Source organism: Camponotus vicinus, unplaced genomic scaffold, assembly GCF_025532165.1.
Source record: "Camponotus vicinus isolate PSW18456_S1 unplaced genomic scaffold, iyCamVici1.0 SCAF_9, whole genome shotgun sequence".
Classification (NCBI taxonomy): Eukaryota; Metazoa; Arthropoda; class Insecta; order Hymenoptera; family Formicidae; genus Camponotus; species Camponotus vicinus.
In genome coordinates, this window is record NW_028141981.1 from 6955090 (window position 1) to 6970488 (window position 15399).

Sequence of the window (15399 nt, forward strand, 5' to 3'; positions counted from 1 at the left end):
TCGCAGCGGATTGGACGGCCGCGGAATCGAGCCAAGTTTAATTCTTAAGCATCGGTCACGGAACGGGTCCTCAAGTATCAAGGTCTAATCGTCGTCATTTGTGCAGAGTGGGGCAGGTAGCGCGACGATTGGAGGCGAGCGTTGCATATGCAAATTCCTTTGCCCGCTCTCTCTCTCCTTCTCTCTTTGACTTCGCCGACAGCAGCCGGCCGAGATGCACGCGAGATGAAAAAGGCGCGCTCTCGCTCGCGCGAGTTCCGGCGACCGGAGAACTCGCCTTTGCCTCGCCGGGCGGAGCCGCGTTTCCCTGCGATTGGAGGCGTCGTTCCCCACCGACGCGTCGACTGCTCCCCACTTGCGACAATCGTGCAGGCTGTGTGTCGGTGCCTGTACCGCCAAGCTTCTGGCATCACGCGCGGCTCTCCTTGTCCCGTTTACGCCGCTCCGCCGTGGACGCGTCGATGCTTCCTCCTTGTCTCGCTCTCGCGCGGCCTTTCCTCTTCCTTCCCGGAGACCTAACGACTCCCCCACCTCGGTTTACACCGATCCGTGGACGCGACCGCGCTCGCCGTGGCCGGTAGGCGGCTAGGCGGGCGTACGTGAGTCCTCTAGTGTAGCTGCACACATGCACGCGACAGCATCTGACCGCCGCCGTCGCCGCCGCCGTAACTATCAGAGCCGTCGTAGCGCGTCGTATAATCTCTCGAGTGTGCCACGCCGCGCGAGTAACAGATCAACGTCGGACGGATCGATCCTACTCGTTCGTTGACAGCGATCGCAAGTGGCTATTGTGTTATTTCCATATCGATGCTGTTATTCCGTGCTGCGTGGACGCTGATCGTAGAACACGAGGCGACTATCCGTCAAGAAAAACAGAACGATACAAAGTGGTGAATAGTGACTTGACTCGGAATCGCGACCGATGATGGTATCGAGATAGTGTTCGTTGATGATTTCAACCGCGAGGATTCTTATTTCTGGCGTCTCGATGACAGTTGCGAATGACACTGGCGTAAAGACTTGTACGAGTGTTTGTAGCGAGTGCACGTCGTCGTGCAAAGGCATCAGAACGATTGACAGTGTTGACTACAGCGCCGGTGTTTCATGTGCTTCATGGCTGATGGTTGATCATCGAAGACGCTGTTAAGAACAAGAGACTGAGTTTAATGATGCGTTTGTGATAAAAGTGAAGATTACGCGAATAACAACGACGGTCAGGTGTTTCACGCAGAGGTGGACAAGTCGTGTATTGAATAATTGAAAACTGGAATACGCGTACCACCATACGATTGTGTACGATTGTGTACGATTGTGAAACTCGGTAACGAGTGCAGTGCGTTATGTGTTATCGAGAAATCCAAGACATTGACTAGATTTCGTGGGACAATCATGTGGACATAATAAATATCATCGAGTGTGGTTCTCGTGTTAGAATTATCAGGAGCTCGATATAGCATCTCTCCGAGTGTGATATCTCGAAGCATTCCACGAGCGATGATAATCAACGCGGTCTATTGAGTTGTCGGTATTCGATCTTCCGTTGCGTGGAACGGTGCGATTCTTCGTCAACAGCGAAACCCAGCAGGTCACCACGTTGGATCTCGCGGCGTTGGCTGCTTACGGGGGCGTTTCGGGACCCAGGGTCGCGGTGGCGGGCACCGGGGTCCTCGCGCTACCCGGCTTGATACCCGACAAGGGTCTATCATCGCCCGGAGGCCAGTCGAAGCCAAAGTCCGCAGGGCTGGCGGGTCTTGACAGCGAGGCGGTGCGCCGGTGGGTCGCGGAGGCCACGCGGACCGTCCGGCAAGTTCCGCCTCCGATGGTTGTACCTACTAGTTCTCCGCAACAACAGCAGCAACATCATCGTCAAACGCAGCATCATCAGCAGCATCATTCCACTCACAGGCAGCATCAGGAGGCTAGCCCGCCGTCGGTGGGAATCTCTCCCTTCGTTCTGCCGGCCTCGATGACGCAGACCCCCAGTATGCATCTGCTGGAGAATAACAACCTGGTCGAGGTCGCTATGGCCCAGCAGCAGCAACAGCAACAGTCCCAACAGCAGTTGATACAGAAGCAGAAGCAAACAAGTCCCACGAACAATAATACCATAGAAGCATGGAGATCGGTTCAAGGCGGGCATCAATGGTGGAGTTCGCCGGCTAGCGTTCATCAAGAACAACAACAGCAACAACCGTCGATTGCCCAGGTCTCCCAATCGCCGAGTCTGGTGGCCGGATCGGTGTGTGGCCCGATGCAGAGGCATCAGCAAGTGCAATCGGAGATTGATCAGCCGCTCGATTTCTCCGTTGGCTCCCTACAGCAGCAGAGGCTGCATTCGCGCGTGAGGACTATGCACGAAAGACATCAGGGTAGGATGCACGACAACAACAACGGCACGGTAAGCAGCCAGAAGGTTACCAGGGGAGACGTTAGCAGGCGAAGCTACAGTCCCAGTGAAGCTAGCACCAGTAGCAGTGAAGATGAGGGTGTCTCTACCGGTGGCAGCCCTTCGGGACCTCTGCGGGGAGCTTCCGGTGAGTGTTGATCGAATCATACACAATTCATTAAAATATAGAATATATCTAGTCATATAATTAATATATTATTACGAAGCTCAAGGAGAATAAGAAGAGAATTGCTTAATTATATGCTTATTAATATCGAATTTATAAAATGTCTGTCTAGACATAATTAATCGCTTTGCAGTTAACATAAAATTCGAAAATTTTACAGCGTAATTGTTAAATTTGAACTAAATATGAATTCGATCGACGGTATTTTATTTTTATTTTAATCGAATACACACAGATTAGATCTTATTATCATTTATCTCGGACAGTCATTCCGTTATTAAAAGCAGTATGCATGGCATGTATTATAGATACGGTGACGAATATAAGTAAATATCTGCCTTTATCTCGTTTTATTTAATTAACGGAAAATACTGCGCCATAGTTGAACAGTTTTCCATTGTCAGCACTGATTCACTTTAAATAATTAGAAATTTATCCGATTATATAGAAAACGCATATATATAAGACTAGAAGCAACGAGAGCAGAAATCGAGCGTTTTGTGGAAAACGTACGTTCGTCAGCTGTCAGTGCAGTCTGTCTCTTCCCTCTCTTCTCCCCTCCGTCCCCTGTTCTCGACGCCCCCGCACTGCATTGTTACTTTCCGTGGATGCATTGTGTATCAAGGCATTGTACGGATCGTGCGACCCCCAATCGCGAGAAAACTGATTTATCTGAAACGGCCGGATTTTGCATTCATGCATCTCGTTCCTTTCTGTGCGCAGAACGCGTACCAATTGTGAGTTTGAGACGAATTTACGTTTGGGATAAATTTATTTTAAAAGAAAGAAAACCGGCATTCTCTTGTATTTCGCGCATAAGGCTAAATCGTCCTACTCTTTTCAATATTTATATAATTATATGTATATAATTTTAATTATGATACATTTACATGAGACATTCAATATTATTTATTGCCACTTCAAAAATAAAAGACAATAATTATAGATATTAATATTTGATATATTGAATATGAGATTACATGTTGTAAATTATGCATGCAAAATAATAATTTTATTTATAAAATATCAGATTATTTTGTAGATTACATGTACGAAGATATATTATGACTCTTTCTCACGCTGATGACGATGACTAATCGATCCGCTATCATGTCAATGCGCATTCGCGTATTTGTAAAATTAGTCCGAGTGCTATCTACGTTAAGGTTGAGCTTGAGGATCGATATCACGCGCGCATTAACGGATCAGCTGACTCATCGTCGATCGCTTTGGCGGTAATTTTCATGCCAAGACACATCGATCGTGTAATTTCGATCGACATCGCGTCAATTATCCGCTCATGACATATACTTCGAATGCGTTCCATATCTTTGAACGCTATTAATTAAGTGCAAAAATAACGAGCTTATTAATAGCCGCAATGCGTGTGCGTTTCTGATAGACTTTCGATTAAGAAATTATTGGTTTCTGATAGACTTACAATTCACTGCGTTGATCGTTTGTTTCTTCTCTACTCGTCAGCAATCAGGCAATATACAGATCAATAATGGAGACGAATGTCATGTTTTATAATTTAAGAATTGACTGAAAAAGAATGTCGAAGAATTTAGTCGAGAAATATGGGTACTGTGCGATTCTCGTTCATATTATTATTACATTGATATTATCATTATAATATATCATCACTCGTATTCCAATAAAATTATTAGGAAATATTTATTAGAACAGATAATCACGGTGATAAAAGAGAGAGAAAAATATTGATTAAGATGAATCGGTGTTCAGATCCGTCAATAGAACATAATATAATTTTTACGCAAACTGTCTCTATTAATTGTGATATGCGTCGCGATAAATCGAAAATTAATAACGTAGATGGCTGTTGTTAATGTACGTTGATCAGCTGCGATAAGCATTAGATCCGAGAAATAGGCAGAAAAATTGTCATTTGATACTATTGATAAAAATGCGATATCGTCCTAGTTGATTCGATGTTGTTAATCTATAGCAATTACGCGACGTCGATGTATTTCTTATATTCGAGCACCTGTTATCGAGGATTATCCGCATGATAAATTTTCCTTCTACACATATAGTTGCTACTAATATATTATAAAAAGAAAAAAATAAATAAAAGTGTAAATACGCATGCGCTGCATATGCGAACGGGAAGGAAAAAAAGTGTTATCGTATCTATCGATAACACGTCGCGGCTCTAATATTTGTTTGAATAAATATTCCACGTAGACTCGCGTGATTGCATGGTTATTTTCGGCGTGCGCTGGATCGTGACGCAAAAATCACGCTTTCGATATATTTTTATCATCGCCCATCGTCAACAAAATACTCATCTCACGAATGATCATTGCATCGTAAGATATCAACAATTATGCTTTAAAATTATTCAAGGAAATCAAGGAAAATTGTTAAAAGAACTGTCTTAAAAAAATATTAGAGTTTATATCTGACGCAGGAGGAGGAACTGTGTATTTCGGAAAATTAACATTTAATGTTTCACGGTTTATAAATTATCTTGATCATATCTACTTCTATTTTTGACGGTATTCATAATCAACGGTGATGATTCCGCGTCTCGTCCTTGATGAAAATGCGCATAAGGCACAGAGGGCAATTCCAGGTACCCGTTTCACCAGGGCCCAAGGACCTGTTCCGTGCTCGAGCCCGGGTGTATTACGATGTAACCTGATACGATGTTTGATTCTATATTATTTACGAGCAGGTGGATCGGCGCGCAACAATGTTTATCGGCATAATTAGATTCTATACCTACGCAGTCTTTATCACGCGTCGATGAGGCGAGCCGCGGCGAAAATCACGCTTTCAGAGATACGCGGCTGTACGATAATGATAGTTTTCTCGAACGCCGGTTCTACATTGATTTCTTATTCTTTGCACGCTTTTTCCGCCTATTGATTTATGATCGAAAAACTACTTTAAATTAATTCGACTATCTTCTCAAATATTTGCACATAAAAAAATCAATTAAAAATATTCTCTATATATTTAAATAAATATTTATGTATATTTATATATAATTTATATTAATTTATATTAATATTTATATTTAAATATATATTTGTGTAAACCAGAAAAAAATTAGATTTTATTAGAGATGAGATTTCTACAATTAAAATATTTATTAACAAGACATGAATATTGAAGCGAAATAAATTAAAATCAGTTTTAATTATCTATCGCGATGCAAAATTAATAAAGCTCGCTTCTCTTATTCCGTTAATATTAATAATGTATATTTGAAATAATCATGCATTATTATTAAGTAATTTAAGACGTTTTAAGGGGAATATCCTTACGCGATTAACCATTCGCGCGCGTTTCCGCTTATTTGTGTTTAATTTAACTGAAAGTACACACGCGAGATCCCTTTGATGTAGGGCCCTCAGCGTTAGAATCATCCTTATTGGGATCATCTTTTTCATCATGATCGCTTCCATTAACCATCGCCAGGAGCCGTCCGAGTTCCTTCCTTCATTAGCGTTTTCTGTGATCCGTCCGAGCGCGCTCGAGAGCACCGTCGGATCACTCGCGTGCGGAAAATTAGACGGCCTTCCGATTCGTGAGGCCACTCACGTGGGGTACACGCCGCGATCCCTCTCGCGTTTCTCACTTGAGTGATCTTCGAGCTTCGAATGTGTCGATGGAAATTCCGCGAAGTCCATTCTCGTCTGGAACGAGAGACCCGAGCCCCCCGAAGGATCTCGCTATTTAAGTAGCCATTTTCTTCCCGATGCGCCTGAGAGCCTCTTATTTTTCGTTGCCTACGCTTCCTTATCTCCCGAGATCATGCTTTGTAAAAATTTAGAACAGAAGTTTCCGGAATAATAATATGAGGAATTTCGAAAATTGGCTCCGTAAACTTACTCTTCGATTCTATTGATCCGCTACAGGTATTATTTTGACATTAGCAGCAATTAAAATTTCTTATGCAAATTTAAATATCATTAAAAATTAATCTTAATATTGAAACATATATCTGTGATAGTTACGTAATTTGATACTATTAATTAATCCTCGGTATTAATTATTTTTGCGAGACTAATGAGATGCTAATTAATTATTTTATTATAAATAATATATTAAACTCTACGCAACGTAATATCGTCATTTCAACTTTATGAAGGTGCATCATTAAATTTATGATTAGCTGTGTATACATCGTGCGCATCGATAAAAAATGCATATGAATATAGCTGGTACATCGGTGATGCGTTTCATCCTCGGTAGATTCGGATAAGATCGCATTTATTGACTCGCGTCGGATTAATCGTGTGACCGAATAATATGTTTATTTTTATATATACGGCCCGGCCCGAGTTGTGCGAGTAAAACAGCTTTTATCGATCGGCGATCTTTCGCTCGCGTCACTCGAGAAACGAAGGCTTGGCTCGAAGATAAAAAGCCGGCGCGCTAAAGAAGCGGCCGGAAGCGCGTTACCTCGCACGGCTAATATACGCACAATGACTATGAATACATAAAGACGCGCTATCAAATGGGATTTGTTCAACGGATGACGCGATCGGTGAAAAAGTAGCATGTATATTATTAAAAAAAGAATTCGTATTTTTTTCCCCAATAAAGATATAAACTTGAGGCTCTATCATCCTATTTTACCTCTATCATCCTCATATTCTTTAAAAATTTGAATAATTTGATACAATGAAAGCTATATATTTACAAGTAGGAGTAATAATTTTTAAGTGATAACTTTTTATCTATAAATCGAGAGATTGGTAATGATTTTGATGTGCCTTTTTAAATAGAAATCTAAAATCTCATATGATATTTTTGGATTCTTTAAGGATGTCGTTAAGGATGTCGTTAAGGATGTATATAAAATCTTGCGGCATATTAAATAGTCCACCGATGTGAATTTGTAAATAATTACAGAACTGTATCCTGTATCACATTGTTTAATCGCAAACCGGAATTCTAGGAAACATGAAGTAACGGCGGATATGACTGATCGTATCGAATATTCGCGTCGCTTAGCGATGAACTTCTGTCGCAATAGATATCCCGAGAATTTATACGCAGCGGGTTTTAATTAATCTATGCATACACAGCAATAAAGCGCGGATGGCAAGCTACGCGGCAATCGATTCTACATAATTGCAAAGTAAAACCACATACAAACACACACAAACATACCGTTCGCGGTCTATTTCTCTATACCTGTCGTGTAATTAAAGTTAGAACATTTTCTCTCCAATTTAAATTCGGTGTATAAAATCACCGTTTCTCTCATTAAGACTGTCTGGAGGAGTCGTCGACATAGTCATACGTTAAATACGTCATGATACGATTTTAATGAAAAACCCGCTATTCCTCGGCGAAGCCGGAAGCAGCCAAACCACTTGCGTTGCGTCACCGGCAGCACGGTATAATGCCTCCTTATTTGCATTGTGTCCGCCGGGTTTCCGATTATACCTTGCGCGGCCTCGAATTAAGGCCCCGGCCGTAACCTGCCCGAAACGCTTGGGGCTAGCACACCGAATCTCGATTATTACGTTGGGACGTAATACACTTGCGACGCACCTCCCGAGGACGATCGCCGACACGTGACTCGCTGGAGGACCCGTCATTTGAGAGAAGCTCCGTGGAAAAATAACGTCGGTTCTTAAGATACCGACTTTACGCTACCTGCGTTTATAGCTTATAATAAATGTGATGGAGAGAGAGATCGAAATGGCCAATTTCACTAACATCTGAACTTCAACTTTGTAGTTTAATTGGTTTTTTAATATCTTTCCGGATCTCATTTGAATTAAAGTTAATTAAGTTCATTCCAAGCAAATCTTGTGTCGCAATTATTATTTAAATTAAAAGTATAGGTATAATTGACGGATCAAATTAATCATTCAATCTGACGGATTTACCGTGTCTTTAATAGTAGCAAGTTTCACGTAACCGTTGCTCTGAAAATCTCACCTGTTACTTTGGCAGACACGAACTCGTCGCGCGGAAAAGCTTGAGATACGTGACCTGTACGAGTGGAAGAGCCGTGGGTGGGTGGTGGACACACCGGGAGACGGGTTCGCGGGAATGGGAAATAGCAATGCGGGGATTCCTGGTAGATAGGCAGAGGCAGTATAAGGAAGGTACCTATACAGCTCGTGGCAGGTAAAGCCGACGGATAAATCTCACCTTGGATAGGTCAGGTTGGGGGCCGGGAGGATTCCGCCGAGGACCGTACAGGGGTCACGTGGCGGCCTCCGTCCTCTTCCTTCGCGTGCGTTCGACGCTCCTTTTCTAGGATACGCGAAACCCCCGCGCTCGCGCAGGTAGATCTCTCTTCTCTAACCCTTCCCGAGGATGCGTTTCGGTCCTGACGCGACACGCGTGCGACGCAACGCGTGCACGTGTGCGGGAACAGCCAGCTGTTCGCGTACACGAGGCGACAAATCACTATTGCGACGTGACACGCGTCCGACTTTCTCGCACCTTTTTTTAGTCCTAGAGAAGAAATCTCAAGGTATTGTCAAAGATATCCTAGGTCTATTTGTTATGTATGAATTTTTGACGAGTCTAGATTTTTTTAACGGACGTATTTTAAAGAGCCAATAAATTTTAAAATATATCTTATTTTTCATTTAATTAGACGAGGAATTAATATGAATAACATTATATTCTGATATATTTATAATTATCACAATACTTATTAAATTAAAAATGAATTGGAAAATCAATAGATTATTAACAAGATAATGTTCCATTTAATTGAAAGCGATGTAAGTAGATTAAAAAATGTATAATAACGATAATAAAATATTTCGTTTCAACGCTTTTCCGTGTTTAATCAGTCTGTGTCGCGCGTGCACGATCCAGACACAATAAAAATTAATATCACACGTATACACATTCACAAGGAATATTCGAATACGCGACGACGATACATCTCGAACTCGATGCGATCGTAATCATCGCTAATCTCTGCCTCGCTCGTGTGGAAGTTTTATCGACACCGCGCCATAACTCTTCGTTTCAACAACATAGTACTGCTGCGCGCGACATGCAAATTACGACTCGCATCGTTACCTCATTCCACAGCGCGATCGATACGATCTCTCTCGCGTCGATGACGGATGCGGCCGCTCATCCGGACGGATGCGTCCGCTCGCGTCAGGAGGTGCACGGACGACCTTGTCTTGCCGCCTTGCGTCGAAAAAGGAAATGCACCTCGCTCATAATGAAACCTATCGTCATAGCGAGATAATGCACTGACACAGAGATACCACACACGTGTTATGAGACTTCTCGCGTATTCGCAGATTGATTGTTTATAGCCGGAAGTCGAACACATAATGATTTCTTTCAAAATTTATACAATTACATTATAATTTATATTTAATGATGGTTCCTAAGAATCGCAGTATGATTTAGAGCTTACGATTTTAGCAGATTAGACGATTAAACAATTGAACACTTAATCACTCTTTTATAATAATTAATTATTTACAAAACTATTTTCTTTCGTATTGATATTAATTATTTCGAGTCACCCGATCAGTGGTTTTATATAAAAATAAAGTAATGAGTCGATAATATTCAAATGATAAGGTTCGTTATCGGTATCGTCTTGAATTCCGAGAACACATCCCGCTTCACGAATCAATTTCAATAACATTTCTCAACGTTGCGAGATCGTGACGCATACGCTCGCTCCAAGGACCGCGGTAGATGCGTTTGCACCTCTAGCTGAGTTGGACAAATGATGGAAATCGCTGTATTCATTGCATTTGTCGGTGCACCACCATCATCGAGCCCGTATTTGGCGGTAGCGTATGCTAATTCGTCGTTTCATACACGATTGGCAGTCTAGATCGTAACGTTTGAACACGAGCTGAAAGGACGAGCATGCATAATCCGGCGATCCTGTCGACTTTTCCACGAGTGAATTATTTCTCCGACGAAACTCTCGCGACCGCTGGAAACGCGCTGGACAAAACGTCCGCCTTGGAAACGCTAACGAGAAGCGGTGAACCATAGTTAGAACCACGGTAAGAGAAGGCTCTGCAAAAGGGAATGCGATGCGCGACCTTGGTCGCGATAATTCCGACAAAAGTAATGAAATAACGACGTTGCTCGCCTCAATATATACGCGCGAGATTGGAAAATGATCTTTCTCACGATTATATTGATGATTTGCACGGTATCGCGTGGTATCCGAAGCCGAGAGACGCGTGAATCAAGAATAATGCGCGCGCAGATTGCGCCAGCTCCTGTGATTTTTACCCCATGGGAAGTCATATATGTGTATATATATCGTTCTGGATCATCGGCAAGGAATGTAAGGACGATGCGCGAGACGGAACGTCGATTGCCGGATTCCTATAGGATTGTGAAAGTACTGCTCGGTCTCACGTCACATTATGAATTCTTGGCGACTCTTACGAAAATTCGAAGGTCAATCCATCGTTTTTCTCGCTTGCGAAACTTATCCGTATAATAGCAAAGGCTTGATTTATCTCAGGACTTTTTAACTTAATCGAATAATTAAGCTGACACTGCTTTGAGGAAATAGAAATTAATTTATGTAAAAGGAAAAGAGGAGGGAAGATTACACACACAAATAATCCAAGTATAAATGATATTTCTTTACTTAATGATACTTCTTTTTATTATTTATTATACCTTTTCATTTGCTTGTTATGTTGAAAATGGCTCGCAATACTTGTCCTTTCTAAACTCGCATTGTGCACACGAAACGATCGACTCGAACAGGATGATTTACCTTTCGAAATATCGTGATTACCAAAGGTCGCTACTTCCGAACATTTACAATCAAGATTTATAAAGGGATCGATCAGAGGGATGCTTTTGAAAACGCAAATGACAAAAGTCCATGCCGGTAAGCCGGTTTAAATCGACATTCATCTGCTTGCTTTTAAATTGTCTCGCCATTTATTGCGGTTCCCGTATTCTGCCGCAAATTTCGACCTGCATGCCTCCCAAAATTTCGTATGGTTCGCATGCCATATGTTCGTATGCAAATTGCGCCTATTATATCCGTCAATACGTTTCGGCGTACGACCGTAATATTGTCAATTGGATCAGCTGACGCGAAAATGTCAATCAAAGAAATATCATATTTGCTTTCATAGCTGCATCAAAATGCACTATTAAATCGCACCACATTATCCAGAGAATAAATATAAAATTAATATAAATAAATATAAAATTACAATTCAAATTCCCTCCCCCCTCGGTAATACAATAAAATTTTTATTTCCGCTCATAGATATCTGCGAACGCTTTTAATTTAACGCGATTTCCCGCATCCGGAAATTTTCCGACTTTTCTTTGCTCGACGCGCGGTAATTCGTGAGCAACAACATATTGTATAAAAACTCACGTGCAAATTAATTGATGCCTGAAGAATCCGGCACGCATCAACAGCATTTTAATTGCGTCATTGTCTCGTGAGACGGTTCTGCAATTAGCGCGATTAGTATATAATTTAAATAATTCAAGTGAGATTTGCATGCAATAAGATGAGCGGAAGATTTATCGGTGCATACTTATCGCGTCGAATCGCTATTTAGACGGGATTAAGGAAATCTTTTTATGCAGCGGTATAATTTTATCCGCACGACGTTGCACTCTATTGCATGCACGTGACTTCATTATAAGCGCATATTCAGCAAATAATTTGCATTCTATTAATGACTTGCATATTGTTATCAGCCGGATATTTTTATTATCCTTATGATTGCATTGTTGTCTCTAACCGGTAACTAATTTAGGAAAGCAATCTATGTTGATATAAGGTATAAGCAATCTATACGTATGTATAAAATAGTAAAATTCATGATGTAGGATATAAGAAGCATATGCGTATAAAATATTTAAAGAACGTGAAGTTCGATAAAAAATTCTCGCATATTGAATACATCTTGCTATCTTTCCTGATAAATAATTTTGAGAATTGTCGCATTTTCGCGAAGTGAGATTCCGTCCAAAAAATCGATGCTGATCCAATGACATTCGCAAGGATACGCGCGGGAGGTCGTTTCAGATTTCGCGCCATTATGAGTCAGCAACAGGGTGATGGTAGCAGTCGGAGACCGGGGGTCGTTTTAAGTAAAGATAATGACAGTGTATACAGAAACATGCGTGGCTAATGCCGACACACGTCTCCGAGGTTTGCTCGCCGCTTCCTGCCTCATGTATTCAAATTAAACCACGTAACACCGTCATGGAATCAACTATAATGGTAATGATGATAATGGTAAACGAGACCCATGGACGCCTTCGTCCATCGTCGCTAGATCTCGGAAAAGTATCGTGATTTCACGTCTCGCATGACGATGCACACTCTCGATCGTCGCGATAATTTACAGGATATCGCGCACCGCATTCACGGTTAATAATTAATTCTCGGAAATTATATATCTCTAATCGACTAATTTAAATCTCGATATTTAATCGAATTATTACTCATCGAATTTAAAAGGAAAGCATGGCAAAAATCGCGACGACTTCAAAAATAGAAATAGGAGATGCGATTAACTAGCGGCATGATGGTTCATAAAATGTATTCGGTCGGTTAACAACGACACGAGAGAGAGGAAGAGATCATTGCCCGGCGCGCGAAGAAACTAATCTGTCGTCGGGATCGTTTCGTGATTCCTTCGGATTTGCTTCCTTCGTCTCGTCTCGTTTTCTTTTTCTCTCCGAGCCGCTAATAACCTCTTCCGGACCTACGTTCCGAGGACGTCGTTCCGCGAGCGACATAATTAAGCACGACGCTTAATGTAATTTTAATAACTGGATAAATAAACATAAGCGTGGGCAAGGCGGCGTAATTTGAATCCGGATGTGCCGACGATGAGCGGCTTCGATAAAGCACAATATTAATGCCTCGCCATAGAGAGAAGCTGCACGCACCTCTCTCTTTCTCCCTCGTCTCCTGTCTTCGTCGCTCGAATCGTTGTTCTTGTCTCGCTCACCGCGCCGTTGCGTGTGATGCGTGCATACGTGCGTGCGTACGTGCGTGCGTGCGTACGTGCGTGCATGCGTGCGTGCGTGCGTGCGTGCGTGCGTGCGTGCGTGCGTGCGTGCGTGCGTGGTGATGTTATTTCGTAGTTTATGCAACGTATGCTAATCCGACGCGCATCGACCATTCTTCAAATAATGAATAATCAGAATCGCGAACTGTCACAGCGCGTAAAAAATTTCGCAATCTGTACGGAGATATTTTTTTTCAGAATTATATTATTGCGGATAATTCATTGAAAGTTCCATTATTTTAGCACGAATTTTTTAGGACTTTGAAAATTAAACGTTACAAATACTTGTACAAAAAACATCGATTGCATATATTATGCAATACTTTTAGTTCATCGAGTTTACAATATTAATCTTGCGAGAATTTCTTGCTAATAAGCGTGACTTATTAGATCTGATTTAACTGGAACGCCGATTTCTTCCCCGAGCACGCGTGCAATGACTTTATCATTAATTCTTAGTTCTGTAGAAGGAATAACGAGAGAAAGAGAGAGGAGATAATCAGTTTTTTTTCATGCCTTCTTTTTCCATTATTCCATTTCGTACGCCCTGACTAATGTGTAAACGATTAGATATTCAGATCGTGCGTCTCCTTTACGAGCTCTTATGGTATTCCGCCGCTCTCTCGGACACGGCTTCGGCTGAAATTAACGATGAGATTCGCCGTATTTAATTATATCGAAGCACTTTTAATGGTTATGCGCGAGGTTTTGCTTTTTATGGAAGCAGGTGTTGAAAAATGACGAAGTAAAAGCTATCCCTCTTTCATCCGACGTATCTGACGACCTAAAAGAATAGAGGAGAGTGAGAGAATTCTTATACATATTTCGATAACAATATATTTTCTTCAAAATGGACATGTTTAATTATTGTCGCTTTAAATCTATCGGACTCTCCAGCTCGCAATTTCAATTTATCGCCGGTTTTGCTCTTCCGAAAAGAAAGGATCGCCATGAATTTTCATTGCTTGTTTTGCTTTTCTGAAAAGAAAGGATCGTCATGAATTTTCATGGGCCTCCGCTCTCAAGGTTTTTAAGCCGTTTTCGCTGTAGTTAATAAATCGCCTGTCGTCATGCAACGCGTACAAATTTGCAGCGAAGTTGCGCGAGCAGAGATATCGTCGCGTTAACTCTCGCCCAGCCGCTACGAAGATTGATGGAACGCGAATCGCGGGCACGATCGCGGCCACGAAGAGAACGATCTTTACACCCTTGTCAGCGTTATCTAGATAGAGATTCAAATTCGCCATTCAGTTAGACGCGCGTCGCTATTAATTAATCATAGTGTGCTCCAATTTCAAACGAGGTAGATCGCGATCGGCAAATGTCCTATGAACCGACGATTTATCGATCGCAATAATGCCAGGATCCCTGGATTCGTGCCAGTGTAATTGCAATATAAGCGCAATTATCTCATTTAACGAAACGAATAATCAATTAGCCGCATTGTATGGATCAACGCATTCGATCGTTGTCACGTTTCAAAGCCTCCACGTTCTTGACCCACCATACGCAATTTGCATCTTAAAAAAACTTTATTCTTCTTACATTATAATTATATTACATTATAATTATACATTATATTATTACTCTCTATGATAATACATTTATTAATATAATATATAATTATACTCTCTGTGATAATATATTTATTCTTAATAAATTTTTAGATTATATAATTCAATATGTATTTTAAGGAAAGAAAAAGAAAGAACATTTTAAATAGAAAAGCTAAGTATTATAAATATAATATAAATATTATATTTTAAATATAAAATATATAAAGCTAAATATATATTATATATTTCTTACTAGCT

General features: G+C 41.3%; 1 protein-coding gene across 3 annotated transcripts in view; it reads left to right on the forward strand.

Annotated features, from left to right (window-relative positions):
- Nucleotides 1-227: 227 nt before the first annotated feature.
- LOC145976832 (uncharacterized) overlaps nt 228-15399 on the forward strand; it is a 128137-nt gene continuing 112965 nt past the window's right edge. Inside the window, exon 1 of one of the 3 annotated variants that reach the window (XM_083108258.1) lies at nt 228-2534. In XM_083108258.1, coding sequence (XP_082964384.1) covers nt 1820-2534 — 715 coding nt within the window. In that variant the 5' untranslated portion in view covers nt 228-1819. The remainder of the gene's footprint in view (nt 2535-15399) is intronic. The other 2 variants (XM_083108260.1, XM_083108259.1) reach the window with 2 other exon arrangements.